This window comes from Belonocnema kinseyi, chromosome 1, assembly GCF_010883055.1.
Source record: "Belonocnema kinseyi isolate 2016_QV_RU_SX_M_011 chromosome 1, B_treatae_v1, whole genome shotgun sequence".
Taxonomy (NCBI): domain Eukaryota; kingdom Metazoa; phylum Arthropoda; class Insecta; order Hymenoptera; family Cynipidae; genus Belonocnema; species Belonocnema kinseyi.
In genome coordinates, this window is record NC_046657.1 from 115,373,087 (window position 1) to 115,398,418 (window position 25,332).

The 25,332-nt window shown below is 32.6% G+C and overlaps 1 protein-coding gene across 5 annotated transcripts in view; it reads left to right on the forward strand.

Annotated features, from left to right (window-relative positions):
* LOC117175012 (diuretic hormone receptor-like) overlaps positions 1–25,332 on the forward strand; it is a 296,694-nt gene that overhangs the window by 92,661 nt on the left and 178,701 nt on the right. For all 5 annotated transcript variants that reach the window (XM_033364520.1, XM_033364512.1, XM_033364527.1 and 2 more), the window contains exon 2: positions 15,590–16,936. In XM_033364520.1, the coding sequence (XP_033220411.1) occupies positions 16,678–16,936 (259 nt within the window). In that variant the 5' untranslated portion in view covers positions 15,590–16,677. The remainder of the gene's footprint in view (positions 1–15,589; positions 16,937–25,332) is intronic.

A 25,332-nucleotide genomic window follows, 5' to 3' on the forward strand; every position in this document is an offset into this window, starting at 1 on the left:
AAATCAAGGATTTATGGTCTAAACCTGTTAACTGATATTTTTTGCGAAATGTATTTTTCATATTTTCTTTCAAAAAATGTATTTGCACTTAATATCCCAGAAAAGAAGCGGCAAAATTCCTTTAGGTTTTTTTTATGGATTTTCAAAAATCGTCTTTTGGTATCTACAGCAAGGTCTGTGGTCTAAACCTTTTAACTGCTTATGGCGTCTTATGGGATATCCGTGTTTTTCTCTCATCGGTCCAGTTTAATGGTAGAAATGTATCTGATACTTTGAAAAAATCGAATCTATTAAAAAAAGTTAATGTCGAAAATTAACAGTTAATTAAACGGTTAGGAATGACCATTCATTCGTTATTAAACAAATTCTACCTATAAATCTTTAAAAACATGGTGATCTCTTACAAGTGTTCTTTGAAAAAATTCTAATACTTCAGAAATCTGGATAGGCATTGCGGTTTTTTAATATATTTCAAATATAATATTGCGTTGTTAATTTTTTTTTTATCTGGTTATTTATGTTTGCATAATAGTCTATTTTACTTCAAGATTTTTTAAACAGAAAAAATTCTTTCCAACTCTACCCTTTTTAATTTCGAAAAAAAAATCTTCAAATACACTATTTTCATGCGAAGTTTTTTCTTTAAAAAATTGTTTTAAGGGTTTCAGCCATACAAAAGTTTAGTTTTAAAATTTGAAATAGCAGACTTGTACCGAATGTTTTTCCTGAAAAAGTAAGCTATTATTTATTGAAATTTATCCATTTTTTAAAAATGGGTGAGAAGTGATGTTAAAAAAAAATGCAGTCGTGAAATACATTTTTTATAATTAAAAATTTTTTCAATAATTTTTTTTTTAGCATTATCAGCAATATTTTTTTGATTCTAAAAATGATAGAAAACGTATGTTTTTCAGATGTCTGGTTTTAATCGTTACTGATGTGAGTGCTTCTTTCTCTTGTAATATCGAATGCGGTCTCCTTTCTCAATGCGAACAATTATTTTTAATTATTCTTTTAAAAGATTTTTTTTCTTCTTAGGTCAAGAATTCTTAGCCATTCATGTATGAATTAGTAAGGACTTTGAATTAAAGAAAGAATTAAGTATGAACCTCTTAAGAACCTTACATTGAATATAAGTGTTGTTTTAAATTATGTTTACGCGCGAGCATTTTGTTTAATGCGTGCGAACGCTTATGTTGGCAGTGGGATTAAAGAAAGTAGGGGAAGTTGCGATATCTGGTAGTGCCATAAGTGGGAGGGTACTGTATACGAGGTGCGTTCGAAAAATAAGGTGACTTTATGGTTTTCTCAAAAAATATTAATTTATTCCTCAATATTTATGTTGTCCCCTTCAAAGTAATCCCCCTAAGATATAATACACTTGTGCCAACGCTTTTTCCAATCATCGAAGCACTTCTGATAATCGTTTTATGGTATAATCTTGAGATCTTTCAGCGATGCAGTTTTTATCTCCTCAATCGTTGAAAATCGATGTCCTTTTATGGGTCTCTTCAGTTTTGGGAAAAGAAAAAAGTCACTGGGGGCCAAATCCGTCGAATATGGAGGCTGAGGCATGACTGTGGTACTGTTTTTGGTCAGAAAATCTTTCACAAATAACGATGAATGAGAAGGTGCATTATCGTGATGCAAAAGCCACGAATTGTTTTTCCAAAGTTACGGACGTTTTTTGCGTATCGCCTCTCGCAAACGGCGCATAACTTGAAGGTAATACCCCTTACTGACCGTACGACCTTGTGGTAAGAATTCCTGATGCACTACGCCACGGTAATCAAAGAAAACAGTGAGCAAAACCTTCACATTTGACCGACCTTGACGTGCTATTTTTGGTCTTGGGGACTCAGGATGCTTGCACTGAGACGATTGGGCTTTAGTTTCGACGTCATAACCATATACCCACGATTCATCCCCAGTTATAACCCTTTTGAGAAAATCAGGATCATTATTGACTTCATTCAACATCTCCTGAGCAATGGTCATGCAATGGATCTTTTGATCAAAATTAAGCAGTTTTGGAACTAATTTCGCTAACACACGTCGCATACCCAAGACGTCCGAAAAGATAGCATGGCATGAGCCAACCGATATGCCAACATCTTCAGCAAATTCTCTGATGGTAATTCGGCGATTTTTCAACACCATTTCTTCCACTGCTTGAACGTTTTCATCTGTTGTTGACGTGCTGGGAAATCCAGGGCGAGGTTCGTCTTCGACATCCTCTCGGCCTTCTTGGAACAGCTTGTACCACTTATACACATTTTTCTTACTCAGAGTAGACTCATCGTATGCAACTGTCAACATTTCAAGAGTTTTAGAGCACTGGATTCCATTTTTCACACAAAATTTAATGCAAAATCTTTGCTCCATTTTTTTTGAAAGAAGAAAATCGCCGAGCACACCAAACCTTTCTAACCTTTTACGCCTCTGCCAGAAAAACAACACGAGCTATATAGTCAAAACTGTGACCATATGATCGTGACGAGTGTACCAACGCAACACAACAAAAAATTTAGAACTTGAATTTACGTAGCCCGCGAAAATTGAAAAGTCACCTTACTTTTTGAACACACCTCGTATGTGCAGTTAAGTGTATGTGTGTGTCAAAAGTTATTTATGGCAACTTTTACCTAACTTTTGATGTTCTCATATACAGATCCCTGTAAATACAAAGGTGAGCGACGTGTTTCAGTTTCTAATACTCAGCCAATTTTTGCAATAAACTATTTTAAATTTTTGTAAGCACATCTATGTTCGACATGCGATCCCAAACATTTTGACCTATTAAACTTGCTCGCAGTTTTAGAAAGATCGCACAAAAATGCAAGCCCGGGAAAAACAGTCGAAAGTTAGCGGTAAAACACTGCGGATAACAGGTTTAGACCGTGAGAACACTTGTAGATAACATATGTATAGCTTTTACTTGTCTTATAAAGTTTAGTTTTCATTTAAATGTTAAAAAACTAAGTTGTATTATTTTTCCCTAGTAAATAAACAAACCAAATTTTCGCGGTTTAAAAAATATTCAGAATTGCGAAAATAACAACGATTTTTCTTCGCCGTGTAAAATGTCTGAAATATCACTTAACATGTTTAGATCGCGGACCTTTCAACTGTATATAAAATCAATCTTTTTCTGGTTTTAGTTTTACTTTTGTTTAACAATTTCTATTTATTCGTATGTATATTTTATCTTGTTGTCTTTCTTATATTTATTTTATATTTATCTTATATATATTTATTTAAAAGAAGCTGGAAAATGGATTAATCTTATTGAAAATTCCTTTACAGTATTCAGTTCGCATTTATTTTCCTAATTTAATTTTAATAATATTTACGTAAGATATTATATCTGTATTGCTGTATTTTTATATCAAAAAAAGCTTGTCTCATTTTAACAAGGTGAACAATTTTTTTCAAATTTTTCTAAATGCAAAGAAAAAAACATTTCTAATTGGTCCATCGAGTTCAAAATGTTATCAACGCTGTACAGCAATTGGTACTCCAATTATTGTACATTTCATGACCATATTTCCATTATTTTTCGAGATATAGGGGACAGAATAAAGTGACACATACGCACACATACGAGTCTAATTATTTTGAAATATGTCCAAGCAGAAGATTTTAAAGAATTTAACAGGATATACAATAGAATTCAGTGAAAATCGCAGTCAATTTAAGTAAGAAAGTAATTATAAGGGAATACAAGATGAATTTAAAGTTTCAAGTGAATTGAAGGTTTATTGCAGTTTATTTAAGAATTTGCTACTAGTGACTAGTTCAGTCTATACAAAACAGTGGAACGAGGTAAGTCCTGAAATATTTATCTAAAAGAGGTGTTCAAATTGACGAGTTCAAATGACAAGGTACCATCTCGGAGAGACTAAATTAAAAGCTGCTATAAAGTTTTGAGGGCACTGGCGTTCCCATTACAATTTACATGGAATTCTGATGCTTCGAGAATTGAACACACGAAAAAGCAACTTTTTTATTTGGACTCTCCGTGATCCAGCCTTGTCATTTGGACACGGGGTGTCAAGCTCGCTACCAAAAAGCGTATAGGAGGAGAGAACAGATAATCGTGGACCAGCAATGGACGAAGGCATTCGGAAATTAAATGAGCTATTGAAAATATTTGAGCTCATTATAAGATTTTAGATGGTGGAGATACGGTTGACTAATATAAAAGAAGGAATAAATATGATAGAAACTATTGTTAAAGATATAGCTGTCCATGTAAATAAATTAGATTCTACACTGTTAAAAAGTTTGGAGTTCTACCACCGTCATCCACCATTCCAATACATGTATTAGAGCGTTTGTAAGACAAAAATTGTGCATAAGGAAATTACCAACAGCCAAAATTGCTTAAAATGGTGAGTCAACGATCCGGGTGCACCGGGTCGAGCACCAGGTAGTTTAATACGTATTCTACGAGAACTTAAAAAAAATTTAAGGTTTGTGAATAATGAAAACAGTTCCAAATGGTTAGTCGATGACCCAGGTGCACCAGGTCGCGCCCCAGGTAGCTTAGTACGTATTCTACGAGAACTTTTTCAAAATTTAGAATGTTTCAACAGCTAAAATTACTAAAAATTGTGAGTCGACGATCCGGGTGCATCATATCGAGCACCAGGTAGTATAATACGTATTCGACGAAAATTTTTTCAAAATTTAGATTGTTCAAAAACACAAAATTACTAAAAATTGTGAGCCGACGATCAGGGTGCACCGGGTCGAGCAAAAGGTAATTTAATACGTATTCTACGAGAACTTTTAAAAAATTTAAATTTTGTGGATAATGAAAACAGTTCGAAATGGTTAGTCAACGACCCGGTTGCACCAGGTCGCGCTCCAGATATCTTAGAACGTATTCTACGAGAACTTTTTCAAAATTTAGATTGTTTCAACAGCTAAAATTACTAAAAAGTGTGAGTCGACGATCCGGGTGCACCATATCGAGCACCAGATAGTGTAATACGTATTCTACGAGGACTTTTTAAAAATTTAGATTTTTCAAACAGACAAAATTACTAAAAATTGTGAGCCGATGATCCGGATGCACCGGGTCGAGCACTAGGTAGTTTAATACGTATTCTACGAGAAATTAAAAAAATTTTAGTTTGGTAAATAATGAAAACAGTTCCAAGTGGTTAGTGGACGACCCGGGTGCTACATGTCGCACCCCAGGTATCTTAGCACGTATTCTAGGATAACTTTTTCAAAATTTAGATTTTTTTAACAGCCAAAATTACTAAAAATTGTGAGTCGACGATCCGGGTACAGAAGATCGAGTACCAGGTACTACAATGCGTATTCTACGAGAACTTAAAAAAATTTTTATTTTGTGAATAATGAAAAAAAAATTCAAATCGTTAGTCGATGACCCCGGTGGACCAGGTCGCGGCCTAGGTCGACTCTAATCTTTAATAATTTTGGCTGTTGGAATAATCTAAATTTTTAAAAAGTTCTCGTAGAATACGTGCTAAACTACCTCAGGAGCGACCTGGTTCACCCGGGTTACCGACTCACTATTCGGAATTATTTTCATTATTCACAAAATTTGAATTTTTAAAAAGCTCTCGTAGAATACGTATTATACTACCTGGTGCTCGGCATGGTGCACCCGGATCGTCGACTCGCAATTTTTAGTAATTTCAGCTGTTGAAACAATCTTAATTTTAAAAAATTTCTCGTAGAATACGTGCTAAGATACCTGGAGCGCGACCTGGTGCAATCGGGTCGTTGACTAATCATTTCGAACTGTTTTCATTATTCACAAAATTTAAATTTTTAAATATTTCTCGTAGAATACGTATTATACTACCTGGTGCTCGATCTGGTGCACCCGGATCGTCGGCTCACTATTATTATTAATTTTTGCTGTTTGAACAATTTAAATTCTTAAAAAGTTCTCATAGAATATGTGCTACACTATCTGGTGCGCGAACCAGTGCACCTGGGTAGCGAACTTACCATTTGTTGTTCTAATTTTTCTCTTCAACAGGCATCGAGATATCTAGCTACTAGACTTGTATTGTAAAATTCTAAACATGTAAGGTAGCATACCAATGCCAGAATTTGGAAACTACAACATTATGTATTGCAGCGTTACCTTACGTTTCAGAAATAAACTTCCAATACATGTAGTGGAAATTTCCAACAGAAATTTTTAACAGTGTACATGTGGAAATGTAGACAAGGAAGCTGCACAAGAGATTCTCGGTAAGGATGAAACCACAAAAAAGAGTCAAATATTCAAGTAACAAATTGAGCTAGAAAATAATATCAAATCATTGCACAATAGGTAGCGTTCATTTGTTGCATAACGTACTTGTCAACTTTTTGAAACGTTTTGATACCCTGGGGTTTTGCGTGACTGCTGAATGGAGACATGAATGCGGACTAAATAAAAATTAACAATTTATTATCAAAATGTAAGGGGTCTAATTACTAAAACTGAGTCTGAGTTAATGAAGATATTTCCTTAAACTAACTGGTATGACTTATTCTTACTACCTAAAAAATGGTTCAGCTCTAAAACTTTTTTCACGGAGTTATTTGATGGAAGTAAATATATCTGTTATGGAGATGATAGGCGGGAGAATTAAAGGGATTCTCTTATAGCAATAAGTTATATTAGTATAGATTTCGGTAAGTTTACATAAGAATGAATTTATTGTATTTACTATGGCAATAGAAGGGCAGAAGTAACTATCAGAACATAAAGTTTTCCACAGTTCGAGATTTCAATCAAAAAAATTTCTCGACTAGTTCTAAGACTCTAATATCAAGACGAAAAGCTTATTCGACTTGGCTGAATCTTTGAATTTGACCCAGTATAATAACAAATCTAATAAAAATCAAACTTAGTTTTCTTACTTCTAGATTTAGTCCTCGCTAGTGAAATTTGTTACGTCATGCAATTGCTTACAGTGAGTTAATAAGGTTAATACAAAAATATGTAGGGTGCATAGAAAATATAATTTTAATCTAAAAAATGGAGCTTATTTTACTCATCATTCGAATGTCGCAAAATTTGACAGCGCCTATTCAGACAGAAACGGGGCTGTAAGATTGTGCAGTGACCCCGGTAGAAAATATTTGTTTGGGAATGGGTTATAATTTTATCCAGTCAGGTAGAAAGTGCGATAAAAAAATTGTAATGAGCACACTGCGTGAAATGATAAAATTCGAAGCTTTATTGTAAGATATTTTGACCCGATCTTAATAAAACCTCTTGTAAACATTTAAAATGCTACTTTGAACAGAGGTATAAAACCCAGGCTTATGGAAAGAGACACCTTTCTCACCGGTTTATAAAGGTAGAGACAAATTTGATATTAAAAATTGACGTCTATACCTCTTATTAATAATTTTAGGAAGGTATTTGACATCATCATGGCCGAAATACTGAAGTCTTATCTGATAAGAACTTTCATATGAGGGACAGAGGTTTGTTCCTCACAAATCAACCGTTAGCAGAATTCATCCGTGTCGGAGACCAAGTGTTTGATGATCTTGATTTGTCTAAAGCTTTCAATAAAATTATCCATGTAATTCAAAAAAACTTTACAATCTTTACTTACTCGATCGAGGAGGATTCATTTTTTTCGTGCAAAAATGTTAAAAATACTGTTAGAATATGCTTACTATTATATAAAAATCTTTTACGAGTCAACATGTGTACAAAGAATACGCTTCAGTTGTTTAAGCACATAAATTCGCATCCTACTCTGATATTGAGTCAGTTACAAGAAGTAAAAAGAAATTTGTATGATACAAAAAATTTAATAAATACAAATTTTATTTAGAAAGGGCACATTCATAAAATTTATTTAAATTAATTTGAACTCAAAGTGTCATAATAATGATTTCAAATTCAATTGATCTTCATTTCTATAAATTTAGTGTAATTTAGTAAATCAGTCTCCGACAAATCAAAGCAAATTTCGTGGCAAATTTAGTTTAGTTCAGAATGGGTTGAACTAAATTAACCCTTAGGACTCCGCGCGCCCTGATATTTAATTTGTCCCGCGTGGGGTCCTTGAGACCGTATTCATTTTTTCACGGTTCAGCCATTTCTAATTAGTTTTACTTACAGTATGAACATGTAATGAAGTATTTTCTCTTTTTTAGGATGGATAAATAAGCAATTAAGAATATTTTCACAACTTTATTAAATAAACTTTAAACGTCATATAAATTTTGGTGAAACAGATTATATAAAAATCTTCCTGATTAGAAAATTGGACTAGCCTTACGAGAATCATTAGCAAATCGATTCTAACGACAATTTAGAAGAAAGGGAAAAGTGACACTTTTCACTTGGATGACTCGAGATACACTGAATATGAGTTCGCGGCTAGAGCGTAGCAGCTGAAACGGTTACATGGCAACAGGACGAGGGATATCAGGAGTCGTGCCGCCCAAATATAGGCCGTTATAAGTACACATGAAATTAACGGAAAATGCGGTCCGCAGGAGCGCCGCACGGAAGCGAGGTTGGACGTGATTTCAGAAAGCTTTGCTTCTGTCCCTCGGTATACCACCCCACAGATACCTTACAGTTTATAATTAACCCAAAAGTACATTCGCTAATGACCCTGCCAGTTGATGCAACTATAAACATATAACTAATAAAAAATAGATTAAAAGGAATTCAGGGTGAGTTTCACTGAATTCAGTTGAATAATACAATTCGCATTAACTTTGCATGCACTTAAATTCTTTTCAACTCATTTGTATCACCTGAAATTCATTTGGATTTATCTTGAATTCATTAGAGTTCACATAAATCTAGAGTAATGCAGAATTGCATAAACAATGCAATATATTGTCATTTCCTAAATTTAAAGATTTTTGTTATTGAAAGAATTATTTATTTACACTTTAAACTTTATTCTGGTTTACAATACAATTATCTAACAATTTTAATTTATAATTTACAAATATTGTTGTGTTTATAATTTTATAATTAGTTTCTATGAGTAAGATTAGTTTTAGATTTGGTGTGGCAGTGAACTCATTTTCAAGCTTTTGGGTTAAACCAAGTTTTTCCATATAAAATTGTGAATTGTCATATGACAATACTGATTTACTTGAATAGATATATGCTATTTTTATTTTATTTTTCACTAAATTTATTACATTTTACTTCAGTCACATGCCAGTATACTTATGCCATTTTGCTTCAGCCTTATGTTGGCACCTTTATAGATACTATCATTCTTTATAATTGATGACTTATTTTGTTCTTTAACATATTTACCTCAATTCTATTTGAGGTAGTTGTGTTAAAAGTAAGCTAGTTTTCGGCTAGATTTTGTACAAATAGAAAGTTATTAAAAATTCAACTTTTTTCTGAATAGCAAATAGATTTCTCTTTCAAAATTTGTTATATTTAACAATGTTAATAATTATATCAATCCTACAGAATATTAGAAAGATTATTGTCATATATCTTTAAAACAAGTGACTAAGTAAGATAACTCTATTATTACAAATCATGAGAAATATAATTCAATCATTTAAAGGCGTAATTCGAACAAATTGATTAAAATATAGAGTTATATTATTAGCTCGATATTAATCAGTTTCATTGAACTTCGTTTGTTCAAATTCTTATATTCCATTGTTTATGACTTGAAAGAATAAAGTAATTACTAGTTACTTGATTAAAGTATACGATAAAAGCAACATTTTATAAATAAAACACATATTGTTAAAACATAACTATAAGATAGACAAAAAAACGGGAATAGCGGGATTCACGCGAAATCTTGAATATTGCGAATTATATTGCCTTTTATGGTTGAGAAATGGGTGGGAAAATACTTTAAATCGGATAAACTGGGCTACACGAGATCTTTGCATTTCATGGCACTATTACTTTCTATAAATGAAACGAGGATGTCCCGATTTACTCCACATATCCCGCTTAGCTTCGTGTTACTTTAAAGGAAATAAAATTATTTTGAAGGCCTGAGTGACCCTAATAATATAAATTTTCTAATGCCAGGAAAACTTTTTAATTCAAAAAATTAAAAACAACTTTTCCAACTCCTGTAGATTTAAAAATCGAGAAAAAAATTGTTGATCCACCCTACTGTATGCCCTTCTTTTTTTGCTTTTAGCATAAATATTGCACACGAGTCGAATTAATGTGCTCTGTCTTTTAATCAATTTAAGCGCATTCAATCTATTTAAGTTCTTATATTCTTGTATGAAATTAAAAATAACATCCTGATTGGATTGGAGTGACGAAAAATAATAGTCAATTCATATAAAAATTGAAATATATCGGGAAGAATACGTCAATTTACGCCAGGTGCTTTTTCGCATTCACGTCAGTGTAACTACTTTTAGGATAATCTGAATGGACCTTTGATGTAGTGTTTTGCGAGGTGGTTTGAAAAACTATTTTAATTTACTTTAAAACTGTCATATAGGTAGATTTTTTTCTTCATTTTTTGCTTTAAAATTTTTGTTTCTTTTTTTAAAAACAGTTATTCTTATACTATTTTGGGTCTTGCAGAATTACATAATATAAATGTGCACAAAAAATCATCCCAAGATAGTGAAATGTAAACTTAGAGACACGTTAGCCCTATCAGTTCGTTGCCGGGCGCTGCAAAAGTTGAATGATCGCCTCGAGCGTAAAAACCTTAATTTGACCAAAAAATTATTGCCATCCCAATTTTTCTTCTATATGACTTTAAAGAGTATAAAAAGGCTATGTTAAAAAAATAAATTTAAAATAATTAAAATATACCTTTTTGTAAAAAAATAAATTTTTATTATGATCTTAAAAAAATGTTTTTAAATGTTTAATATTCTTAAAGTAACTGGAAAGAGCTTTTTAAAATATTTAAGTGAAAGTCTAATTGAATAATCCTAAAAGATTTATATACATATTGATGTACTATATATTGACACCCGGCTGACAAATGGACATACGGTTTGGTGAATTAGGTCCCACTAGGACTTTAATTATGCAACTAACTTTTAACCTGATAAAAAGAATAATAATTTTAGCTGGAAGCACTTGACGTATTCTGCCCCATATGTGACTTTCCACAGGGAGAGAGCCTAACTACTATATAGGTCTGGCAAAAATAAAAAGTCTGGAACCCACACGCAGAAAAAAGATTCTGCTAAGGTTAAAGGATTTTCAGTTAAAATCAAAAAGTCTGGAAATGTTACAAAAATACCCGAGAATTTGTAAAATAACTGAAAATTGTGTAAACTCTGCAGAAAATTCGGTAATCAGTACAGAAAATCTATGCTGTCCCTATTTTTACTGAAAATCCTGTAACCTAAACGGAATTATTTCTGCCTGGTTTTAATATTTTTCAAATAGAGAATGCGTTTTGATTCACAAGTCGCTATGAAAAATAAAAATAAATTAGTTTTTAAATAATATTTTCAGGACCTTCTTATATGTGAATGTTAGTGCGAAATTACAGCGGAAGCGTATTCGAAAGTTTTTAAACGCTGCTGAATACCTCGACTACTGAATCTTAAGTTTGGAATAGTTAATTATTATCCCTATTGTATTTATTAAAAATTTTCAAACGCATTAAGCCGGAATAAAACTCTATACTAGGCAAATTACAACACTGAAAACAGGATTACTTATACCGAGTAAGTTTTACTTGGCTGATGTAAGTGAATCTCCTGATTATTTTAAAAGATATATTTATTTGAGACCGTGTGGAAAAATTTCGGGGCACTGGCCAAGCGCTGGCCAGACCGTCTTGTGTCTGGTCAGACGCTGGACAGATGGTCTAATAGCGTCGCTGGCCAGAAGTGTAATGCCTAAACCATGAGATGGACTAGATTAGATGGCGCTGACCAGCAGCTGATCAGCTCGTCCAGAATAGACGAGCTGATCAGACGCTGGCCAGACGTGTAACGCTTTTACCACGCGATGGTCTAGATTGGACCGTACAGAAAGAGTAGGGAAAAAAGTATCAGAACTCCACAGATAGTACACTACCTTTTAAATCAGAATTTCAATATGCTCTAAAAAAATTTCAAGTTAAAATATTCAGTAGTTTATTTTTTATGACAGTTTTCGTCACTGGGGTAAAAACTTATCCCGGTGTGGCAAGTATGTTATTCTATAGATGCGTGGCAAGCAAGGATTAAATTGAATTATTTCAGTTCAAGATTCATCATTTATTCGTTTTTTGTTGAAAATTAATTTAGTTTACCTTAAGTTCAACTATTATATAATAATGATCACAAAATAGCACGCAATTCACGATATTAGCCTGCGGACGCCGAGTGATACGCGACAATTAACATAACCTACAAAATCATTGATCGATATTGATTTTTTATCAAGTTTTAAATACTATTACATGGATTCTTTCTTTATTGTGTTGGGTGATTTCAAAGCAGGATATTTTAACTGCTGTGTTGATAACAAAATAGCAGACAATTCACGACATTGGTCATAAGTATGGCCATCCTACGGTCGCAGAGGGATAAGCGACAATTAACACAACATATAATAACATTTTTCTCAAATCATTATTGTCAATCTTCGTTTTTATTAAAAATGTGGCTAGAAATAGATTCAGTACGATGTAAAGACATATATAAAATCTTCCTCTCTGGAATATTGTAGGTTAGGTTGCAATTTGAGAAAGAATCAATTAATCTTATCTCATAGAAGTGGATATTATATTGATCAACAATTATCAAAAAAACAGTGTGTATACAAACCTAAACATGTGTCAATCTGACTTCAACACAAAACTTTCCTGCAAACTTTAATATTCTTTTAGGTTTTCCCGATCATTTCTGTCTGCTGAGGATTACACCACAAACTGTCACGATAGCACTTCCTATTTTCAACCGAGACCGTCTGAGAGGGGTCCAGCCAGACCGCTTAGATGAATCTTTGAGATTTTTGCATCGAGTCCGTCTAAGAGGGCCAAGGCCAGCACCCTGTCAGACGGTCTTAAGTAGACGGTCTAGATTTGGCCTAGCCAGCCGATCTCTCTACATAAGACTGCCACGAAATTTTTCCACACGGGAGGCAAATAAATATATGCACTTTGAAACAAAAAAATTTAATCTTCAGCCAGACAAGTGCCAATAGGATTAGGTTAAGATTATTTTATTCCAAAATACGACTTATTGGTCGGAGGGAAATATTTCTTTGAATCAAAGAAATTATAATTGAAAACAAAAATATACATTTTCTACCAAATGAATGACTCTTTGTTCCAAATGAATGTGCCATAAATGTGAATGACTATTTTGTTCGAAATGTGGAAATGTGAATTGATGAAAAGAACTATATTTTTAAGTTAAGCAAATATTTTTTAGGCTCCAAAAACTATTTCTCCACATCAAATTTTTTAATATTTGAAGCAAAAATATTTCACTGATTCGAAAAATTACTTCTTTGCCTTAGACCATGCGCGAGTGCCAGAAAGTAGTTTGTACTTCAAGTGCAGTATATATTTTCCTAAATGAGAGACTGCATTCTTTCAGTTTAAATTATAATTAATATTTTTATTATTATACATACTTAATTTAAACAAATCACTTAATTTAAGATTTTGATGAATCTGAAATAGAAAAATTCGATGAACACTCATCGTAAATACCAAAGAAATATTTCTTCAAATCGAAAACGTGGATATTAAATTTAAAAAACATATTTCTTTAATCAAAAGAAGTATTCAATTAAGATAAATTACGCCAAATTGTGAAATTTTTATTTAAAAAAATATTTCATTGTAAGAAAATGTTTATTTGTTATGAATATTTTAATTCTAATAATAAAATTAAATGTTACCTTCAACTAAAGAAATAAATATGTATTTGAACACAATATCTCGTTCATCTAAATAAATGATTTATTGGTATAAATGCATTAACTTTTTGTATCGGATAAATATATTTTTAATTTAATTAATACATATGAATCATTTGAATCAAACAACTAGTTTTCGATCTAAATAAACCTAAAGACTTAATAAAATTGAAGTATGGACAAATTAATTCAATAAAATTCGTCTGAATCAATTCAAAGAATTGAACTTATTGAATTAAATAAATATTTCTTTAATCAAATAATAAGATTTCAATTAATATAGACCTTTTGAATCAAGGAAATAATTTTCTTGGATGTAAGAACTATTTATTTTAATCAAGAAAATACAGACAAAAACTCATTTCTTCAGATCAATAAAAGACGTGTGTCTGGTTCGAGTGAAAATTACTATTGTGAAAGAGTATTTTTCTGATTCTAAAAATGAAGATTCAGGTTCAAAAAATTATTTTGTTCAGTGACGAGGTAGCACAATCATCTTCAATTTCATTCTAAGTTAATTGCTATTAATATATTGAAATTAAGTTTTCACGTATGAATAGTTGAAAATGTCAAAGTATTTATATCATTTAACAAAATTTTTTTAAATTATTTATTTCAAATATGTCATCATTGAAAGTTAAGCAACGGGAGAGTTAAGCGAAAAACAACAGCTTTCATCTTTTCACAAATGCTATTTTTCAAACGAATTTTTATATACAAACAAATAATGACATGAATAATCGCAATATAGTTAGCTTTATCATGTTATGAGCTGTTTTTTTTTTATTTTTTAAAGAGTGATTTTCACAATTTAGAGCTGTTTTGGAGTTGCCTTCTTAAAGTGAACAGACAGTAGGTGCATTTGGTTTAGAAGGCCATTGAATATTTTCGGGGTAGGAGCCTAGCACATAAACCAAAGAAAAACACACAGGAATCTAAAAATTCCTTAACGATTCACCAAACTTCCCTAACTGTCCTCCTCTTTGCCCCTATGAATGTATATATTATAGGGGGCAGTTATTTTGAATGTATCTGAGAAGCATCTCTAGTGATGTTAACCAGAAGGTCTCGCTAATGAATACAGTTAATGGGCGTTCAAAATTGCTTTGTTGCGTCGTAGGCGTAGCGCCGTATACCCAATGCGAATGAGCATGACTAATTGTCGTGTAATTGGTTTCGCCAATATAGAAGTGAATACAAGGCATCGTATGTGAACTTTATTAGGCCAATCAGGCGTGACTAGTGGACTGCGTCTGGGGTAGCCAGCTAGGGCATATTGCAGTGTCAAGGAACGTTACTTGAAGTTTTTGCTAGTCGAAGATTAGGGATTTATTTACAGAACTTTTTTAAGTTTGTGACTAGGAGAGTTGTTTAAAGAATCTATCGAATAAAAAGGTTTTACGATGCACTGTTTCTATATGAGAGCTAGTGTCCTATCTAATTATTTATTTCCATACCAATTCATTTAAAGCCAACAGGTGGTCCAAGATCAATAGGCATAGGTCTAGCCTTGGTAACAGATATTAGGACGAGAAAAAGATTGTGTTTTCTTCTCACTAACAAGAGAAACTCTCATCACAAAACCGTGGATTTTTCTCTAAAATCAATTCTATAACAGATATTATTTTTCTGAAGCCAGTTTCCTATTATTCCCTGCAGGATTAAAACGTCACAAGACTATTTTCCTTCCTAAGTTATTTATGTCACGATTGCTTTCATGCATTTTTCTTCCAGGTCTGATCCGATTTGGTGAAAAAGTGCGAACTGCTGTTATTCCACATCTCATCATAAGGCGGATATAATCTCCAAGATCTCCCGACTGATTCGTGAGCTGGTTCAGAAGCACTTAGTAACATCAAGTTGTTTATTTTTGGCAGGACGCTAATGAAAAGGACCACTCATTCTTTCAAAGAATAGGCGCGAAGTCAATCGATCGCTCTTAAAGAGCGGGTGGTGGAGAACACTAGAAGTAGCGTTATAAAAAGTTTACTTGAGGACGGTGCTCCGTTCGCTTAACCTAGAGTCTAAGTCCTAGACGAATCGCAGGCAGAAATAAGAACGCGCACGTTGTCCCGTTCACGAGGGTGGAGGAGATGGCGCATGCTCTTCGTCCTGAACGCACATAGCCTGGTAGCACGACTCCAGGTACAAGCGAAAATCCATAGCGACGAGGAATCATTCTGCCGTCGCTGTTCGTAATCCACACGAGGAGGACCCGGTGGGGTCGAGAAACCGCGTGGTGCCAGTTCGGACTCGGCAGGTGGCGAATTAACACCAAGAAGATGAAACCCGGCATTCGCGGAAGAACCACGTGTTTCGAAGCAGATAAGACAGTTCAAATTTAGAATAATGGATTAATACTCGAAATTGGTGTCTACAGTTGACGATATCTTAAGAATCATCTAAATCAGGAGTAATAAGAAAACAAAAGGAATCAAAGCGGCAGCAAAAACTGTAACAGTGAAATTTAAAGAAAGTAAGAATTATGATTCGAGGTTGAAGTAGTAAAGTAAAATCGGGAGGCTAACCAGTAATGGTGTTGTGTTATTGCAAGTGGAGTCTAGACCGTCGGAGTTATTTGGAAGCAACACGTGGTTACGGAGAATAGACGGTTGAAAACTATAGGTAAAAGACCTATGGTGGGTAGGAGTTGAATTTTCGTTTGAAAATATTTTGTGGGACAAGTAGGAGTTTAGTGTTGGTGGATCATCAAAGTGCATAGCATCAGGTTATCGTGAACTTTACTATAAGAGTATTTTCGCCCGATTGGAATTCGCATTGGGGAGGCTTGACGACTCCTTGGGGATTCAAAAGACTCTTCAATGGAGAGCACTTCTGTAAACGAGTCTAACCCCCTGGAGGGCAACTATGTTTTGGACTTGCTAAACCATATCAACCAGTTAAATGATTCTCAGTCACGTCAGGAATTGGAATGCCGTATGAAACTTTTGGGAAAACGACCCAGTAGGGGATGTGACGTCTACTGGGATTCACTCCTCTGTTGGCCTCACACTCAACCTGGAGCCCAAGCGATTTTGCCGTGCTTTGAAGAACTTAACGGCATTCGCTACGACATCAACCGTAAGTAGAGTTTACTTATATTTTTTCTTTCCTGATTCTTTTATCTTCAAATGGGCACTTGGGGTATCGTTAGCAACGGCCTTGACTGCGTTTTTACTTCTTTCGAAGTTATTTCCTCATTCCTGCTATAAAAGCTTCGACTTAGTCCGGTTCCAAAGTTACTTATGCTTAACTTTTCTCATCTCACGCTGCTAGAAATTCTCTGAGGAGATTTATCGTTTCCATGTTTCGAAGACTACGGATACGAGGAATCACTTCATTTGGTGAGTTTTTACAGCTTTGAAGTAGAGTGCTGTCGTTGGCTCTCGGGAGGGCAAAGTAGATTTGATAGTTCCGCGGGGAGAGGGTCACTTTTTAAAGCCGTGGGGATGAGATAGAAATGGGTCGTTTGAGTACATTAAGTTGGTTCATAGGGGGAATTAAGGAAAGTTTTTGCAAATGGGGTTTCGAATTTAGAAGAATTTCTTGTGAACTATATTATAGAACAAATATTTTTTTATTTTTCCAAAATGTATGATACCCTCATTTTGTCGGGTTTGAATTTAAATAATTGTCAGTTACTCTAACCATTTCAATTAAACTATTTTACATTTTTCATTTTACAAAACATTAATCAGTTTTGAAAATTGTTAAAGTTTTCTTTACTACATATATTAAAACTTGTACCATCTGCAAGGGACTGGATTTACTTATGAAACTTTTTCTTTCAATAAAAATTTTTATTTCCGTCAGTTCTGTTATCTTAATATAAAGTTACTTCACTAAAAATTATATAAGAATCATGTCAATTATGACTCTCAAGTTTACAGTCTTGAAAAAGTGATGTATAAAATTGAAAAAATTTCCCTTGCTTCGAAAATGCAAACAACTCTTTTTTGTGATAAATTTGAATAATTTACAATTATTTACAACATTTTAATAAAACTATTTTTAAGTTCTCGGAAAGTTCAGGACGTTTGAAAACAAGCAGTAACAAGCATTTTTGATGCGTGGACCAGCAATGCAAAATGGAATGCATTTAAATTAAGTAATTTACTAATTCTTTTATAAATATAAACACCCCATTTGTGATAGTGAATGGCCATGGCCGAGAAACTATGGGACGTAATATTTTATCACCTACGTATCAGAGAATATCTATATAGAGAATGAAATATATAATATGAGCCATAAAGTGTTATTATTATTCCACGCACTTACTGCACATCTATTATATAGGAAAATGCTATCTCTTATATCTGCAGGAGAGAGGGATGGTAATCGTGTATGAAAGAGAGACAGTATGGTTGTTCGTTTTTATTATCGAGAATATTTCTACTATATTTTCTTAAAAAGGCTATATTTAAAGATATATTACTTCCGATTAATTTCTAGATTTCATAAGTTTTTCTACAAAACCAAAATGTAATTATTATTTTACTGCCTTTGTTTTTAATTTAAGAATTAATTGGACATAGAAGTACTCTAATACGAGAACTAAACTTTGAAAAAGCGTATTATGTGGAATATCCTTATTTATAGATCTTTTAAAGAACATAAGCACAGGCTCAGAAGTACGAAATCCTCTAAAAGAAAGACCTTAACGAGAAATAACATCTTCGATTGAGAACAGGTCGCTGATTTTGATAAACGCTCGTAAATAGGGCTCTTTCATATTTTTCAAACGTTCGCGAGTCTTTCCTGTAGCTCGTAAAATAAATCCACCCTAGCAATAAAAAATCTCAATATAGTAGAAGTTCAGAAAAAGTATTCTTAGCGTGATGTAGCATTGCGTGGGCTATTATTTTGAGGCAATGGTTTATGTCTCACTGTTTTTGTTTGATTGTTTGTAACGCAGAGCACAGCAAATTAGGGTCATAATCGAATGTCAATTCCGTACAACCGGCTCGAGAACTCTCGAAACAGATACTGGAGATAGATCTTTAAAGATCCCCTCACATATCTCGAGTCCTTGATGTCTTTACAAGCCCCAGACCATTAACAGGCTGTTATTAGGGAACAAAATGCTACACAAAAATGGTATTTTAGGAGATATAAAAACATGAAAAAATATGTTTAAAAATACATTTTTTTCTTTCAATAAAGACTGCTTGTGAAAATTTGATGTACAAATGAGGTATAGATTTGAAACGACTGGGTAATATTAACCGTTGCTTTAAAGACCATGAATTTCTCCATTGTTTTAAAATGGATAAAAGGAGTTTTTTTGTTCATTTCAACGCGATATAATACACATATTTCCGTCTTTCAGCATGTTGTTAAAAAATTGTCAAAGTATAAGAATCAATAATGACTTTTACATTTAAACGATTTTAAGGCACCTTTAGGGATCTTTGAATTTGACGTAATATTGAGATTTATTAACGCTTCTCAACTTTGTTCATAAATCACCATTAATCTGTAATCTAAAAATACCTAATAATTTTTAATCCTTTAAACACTTCTAATTTGTTTAACCATTTAATTCTTCCAGTAAATCGCGAAGTGAATATATTTTCTAGACTTTAAGAGTTTTTAATGAATAATAACATAATTCATGTAAATAATTTCACAATTATTTAAATAATACCTATTTATTCAAATAAATACTTACTAGTGTGACTGAAAATAAACTTGTTTTTATTCTTTGCTGACTGCATCGCGCCAGTTTTTTTCTGGATGAGAAAATACTTTCCTAATTTTATAGATTTTCAAAAAATTGTTCAAATTTGAGGTGCATCAAACTAGCGTAAAAATTGAGATTATCGTAATTTTATATTTTTTGAGAATATACTAGACAGTTACGCCGTCACGCCATGCCGCCACCGGTCATATTGCTTCAAAATCGCGCCGCCGCTGATTCGAATTCAGCGCTGTCGGCGCGGTGGCGTATCAGCGGGCCGACGTAATCTTAGGTATATTTACATGGTAACGGATTTCTTCTCGCCGGGTGATCCAGTGGCTTTTAATTGGTTGCGGAAGTTCCGGTGACCAATTAGGAGTTAAAGTAGACGGATTTATTAATAATATATAATAATAGTTTAGGTTTTATGCTTTTCAGCATTCACAAATTATGCATGTCATACAATATTGGAAACCGTAATATCAATAAATGACCTAATCTGGCTGCACGAATAAAAGATTTTTTTACCATTTTTTTTCAATCGAACACCAAATCAGAGGTTTTTTTATATTAGCTACACTGTTTATTCATAAGACATTTCTCTGAAACTATTAAACATATCTTTAAAAATCAAAAACATAAAATATCTCACTTTTAACGTAAATTTGATGCTGGACGTATCTAAAAAAAATTTTTTTATATTTTATTTCACCAATTTTTCGAAAGATTTTAAAATATTTCTTATAAATAAAATTAATAAAATAAATTGCTTTAAACAATTTCTGTTTTTTTTTTCACATTTTAGAATGATATTCATAAACCAAACTAGTACGTCAAAATATTCCAATCTATCGAAACATTGCTGATATCATATATTTAAATCCAAAAATAAAATTGTTTAAACAATGTCAATTCCTTTAGACATCTATCATCACATTAAAAATTATGATTGGTTCTTATTCTATGACGAATTCTGAGCAATAAACTAACACACAGAATTATTTGTAACACATCGTGGTTTTTTAATCGCAGTTGAACAAAATGCTGCCGATTTTTCATGTTAAATCGGGTCTGAATCATGCGATAAGCATGATAGTGATGTGGCTTAAATTATTTCTGTGATCAATCACAGCGGTGTCTTTCGCCCACAACTAGACGTTGTAAAGGGCCAGGAGTATGACCCTTATTATTTCTGTGACTAATCACAAGCGTGTCATCCCGCACTGATAGCAATTTTTTGTGTAGTTCCAATTTTTCAAAATGAGAGTTGCCGCAAATGTGACATGCCACTATTCTAACTTGCCGAAATATGACTCACTGTTCAAATTTATAGATAATTTTCTTGAGTATTCGCACAAAAGCTGGGGCGGGGGTGGGGGGGGGGGTAAAAATGTGATTAATTGTAAAGAAAAGCCATCCTAATATATACTTAAAAAAACGTCAAATCTGTTTCAATGGAAGAAATCAGAGCTTGATAAACAAAATGCAATTCAGTAATTTGAACAAATATTTGTTCAGACAAAGGAAATACTTTATTGAAATAAATACATGTGCCTCTCTTCGAGATGAGTGTTTTTTTATTTAACAATTTGGCATATTTGTGTTAAATATACATATATATTAGTGCAAACAACATTTGTTTTAACGAAATATTCAAATTTCTGATTTGCTTCTTTCAGCTGTTCAGGAAAACAGTCACTAGGTTAGCCACACATTTTTCAATATACTTAAAATAAAAAGATGTTATGATTTCTTTATTCTCAGCAGCACCGCATATTAATCGTATTAAAAACCTATTATTTTGTTGCCATAAACTATTTTGTGAAATTTGGGGTATGCTTCTTTGAACCAGTATATATATTCGGGCGGAGTGAAAATGATCAAATTAGTCGAATCGTTTGAGCTGAGCAAACAAAATTTGTGGGTTGACGCCCGAAAAAAGTAATAAAAAATTTTGAAATCGGTAATAGCTTCTGTTCCCTTTTTTTAATTGAAACTTGAAAATTTTGAAAATTCTAAAAAATTGCCTGATTGCTTCGAAAATCATGGCGAATTTTTTCTATGTATATTTCTTGCTACTGAATAATAATAAAAAATTATAAATAAAAAATTTTTTTTGCTTAATTTAGAATTGTTTAAAAATGGCCATAAAACATGTTTTTTTATTGAGTCCTATGCACACATTTTGAAAAAAGTTGAATATTGCTAAAACTAAGCTTTTAGATTGCAGATTATATTCGGTTCATATTAAAAATTATATAAAATATATATTTCAAATTTTATATTAGAAATTATATTTTCTTCATATTAAAAATTATGTACAATATATATTGCAGCTTTTATATTAAAAATTAGATACAATATATATTTCTAAATAAAAATTTGTTACTTACGTGTATGTAATTTTTAACATAATTACCCGATATAATAGAATAAAAATTACCCTTTGATTTATTTTTTTGCAGGTACTATTTACTCTGAAGTTCTGGTCAAGATTATTCTCAATTTTTAAGGGGTGTCCACTTATTCTTCTATGCACCTAATAATGTTGTTTTAAATTTTCACAATTGCGAAGAAAGATTCAGTAAGATCTGATGATGAGACCAGACTCGTCACGAAACAGAAACTCTAACTTTTATCCTGAATATCATTTATTAAAACATTTTAACTGCCTGGAATTGATCGGAATATATCTTTTGATTCTCCACATTCTTTACTTTTTCCCAAACGTAAAAGAAAAACATTGACATAATTTTACAAATTTTTCAGTTTAGAAAGATTCAAATTATAAATAGTTTGATTTTAGTGCTTCCAATTTTAAGTTTTCTACGTTTTCAGATTTCGAATTTATATTTTCATCTTTATCTATATTATCATTTCCAATTCATAATTAAATATAAATTTTTTAATGTAAAATTGTTTAGTTTTTAAAACTTTTAAATGTTTTGCCATATTTTTTATTCTTGATGCTTTCACTTTGAGCGCTAGAGATAGGGCCTCCTGATATGCTCCTTCCGAGAATTGACTCCGCACCGCAAGTAGGAGTAAAAGGTGTTGCGCGAGGTGAGCGGCAATCGCTCCGGCGTTACAAACAAAAGCGTTTTCTACGAAACAGCACTCTATCTGGGTAATTCCCCACCTCCTCCTGTCCCAAAACAAGCCGAGTCTCAGAGTTTGACGGTATTTGTATTTGAATACAAGGACATTATTTTACATTATTTATCTTAAAATAAATCCAAGTCCAGTTTCCAAAGTAACAATAAACCAAAAAATAACTTCAATAAAGAGAAAGGTTGAATTTTTCGAATATCTAAAAAAACGTTTTCAACGTGATTTTTCCACCACTTTTTGGAATTATATTAGAAACAAATATTTTTCAACATTCTAATAAAATATCTGCAATATTGGACAATTTTGACGATTTTAATTTGCTATGTTTACATAATAAGGTGAAATAGAATTCGGAAATTTGGTTAAAATAATGTCAATTTGTTATTCGTATAATTAAATGGTTTCGTTTAATTATGCATCGACCACTTCCTCTCGCAAATGACGATAACAGCTCTGTTCAATTTCCAGAGAAATGGTAAATTTGCTCGCTTTAATGCGAACTAATCGTACTTCCGCGCTTGCACACTGACAATATGATAGCTGCTCATTTATTAACAATTGCAAACTACAGCCAGGAATTATACCGGAGAAAGAGAATGGGAATTCTGAAATTTTCATGGTACTAATCTTCCTGCTTCTCTGGATCTGGATCCAAATGAAATGGAATACAATGGAAACATATATTCAGTATGAGAAGAAAAATCATCTTTCTATTCCCTTTGTAGTTATGCCCGACTACAAAACTCTTTTAAAAAATATACCTTTTGTGAAAGATACTTTATTTCTAGAATATAAAGTGTGCTGGTTCTGACTACTTGCGACAGTCGAATTAATTGTAAGGACAAAAGACAACAATTTAAAGTTTCAAAAGAATGTTTTTCTTAATTATTGCATTCAAACTTAGAAAATATTCTAAACATAATTTGAAACATGAGGAAATGTTTAGAATGACACATTTAGATTTCAATATAACAAAAACAATTTAAAATCCATAATTTCAAAACCCGTGTAGAAATTTTCCCGGTTGGCCCTAATACAACAAGGTTTCTGGTCGGATCCCGGTCGGGCTACCCCTGGCTGGGTTTCATGGACAGGAACCGGGCGGGAGCCGGTCGGGCTACATTTTTCTTGAATCACGTAGTCTGGGGCCGGCCGGTTACTGGCTAGATGAATGCTAGATGAATTATTATTTAAAAATTATAATTTAAAGATTTATTAGATCAGTGAAACAAAAATTAGCTTTCTTAAATTCTTTTAAAAAAACATTAAATTTTTTCGGATAATTTAACATTTTAAATTAAACTGTTATCGATTCTGCTATGTGAAACAACAGCAATGATACCATTTTTATAAACTTCTCTATATTCAGACAATGTTTAGCCTGTACAATTTCAAATTTACCGCCATATATAGCGCCTGCTGTGTCTGTCGTCTGCAAAGACACTCAGTAATTTTCAGTTTCGCACCTGGAACGAGAATGCTCCTTGCACTCACTTCGCGTCGCCTCTTAGAAGTTCACAAATAAAATCGAGACTCGTAGTTAAAATCAACCTTATTTTAGTGATTAGTTTGAATTCCCCACTTAGTGCGTGAATAATAATTATTTAAAATTAAAATATAGTCTTGTGTATACAGCTCTTACTTTCTTCCTTTCTAACCTTAAATCAATACGTGGCTTTGAAATTGCTATGAGATTCCATCATCAGGGAATAAAATTCGACTACAATTTTCTTACCAGAATTGGTTCACTTGATTTGACTTTTAAAGTTCACCGTAATCTTTACGATGAGCCTTAAAAGACAAAACAAGTTACCAATTTTTCACCTGAAGCAACATTTTTTAACCGCTTTTTGGCCGGATTACCCGACCGAATCCCGGCCGGTATTGAAGCCGGGATCCGACCAGTTTACCGTGACGTTTTTAGCCGGATGCAGGCCGGATTCCCCGACCAGCGCCCGGCTTAAAGCGGAGCTGTCCGGCTGGGACCAGGCCGCATCCCTGATTGGATTCCTACACGAGTATAATTAAAAAAAGAGTTAAATAATTTTAAATGACCTTAATTATTATTTTTATATTATATAATAAGTTAATATTCTTTAAATTCATTCATTCATATTATCCATATTTATGTTCCTATTTCCGCTTACTTGTCGAGTGCTTTTGACTCTAGTTTATTTTTCTAACACGCACTCCAAAGAAAAATGAGTAAAATTGATTTCTTGACTGGTTGTCGAGGAGAATTTTTTTCGGGTAAAAATAACAAAAATTCTAGTTGATTTTACTAGTTTTTTAGTATGTTTTTCTGAAATTTCACTAATAATCCAAATTTATTTTTTTTCGGTGCAGTTTGGCAGTTTATTAATATACATCAGGTTCACATATCAAAATGTTCTGTTTCCACAGTTATGCTGATTAAATGGAAGTTCTCTACCTTTAGTTTGCATAGGTATAAAGTTATATTACAGTTTACCCAGACGGAAAAATTATATATAGTTTATATATAATGTGAAGTTTTATATATAATATTCATTTGTTTGATACAAAAAATGTATAAAACAAATGTATATTCTATATCAAACTTCACACTATATATAAACTATATATAATATTTCCGCCTGGGTAAATATAGTGGACAAAACACTGATATTTTTTATTTGTATTACAAAAAAATTTATAAAGCAAA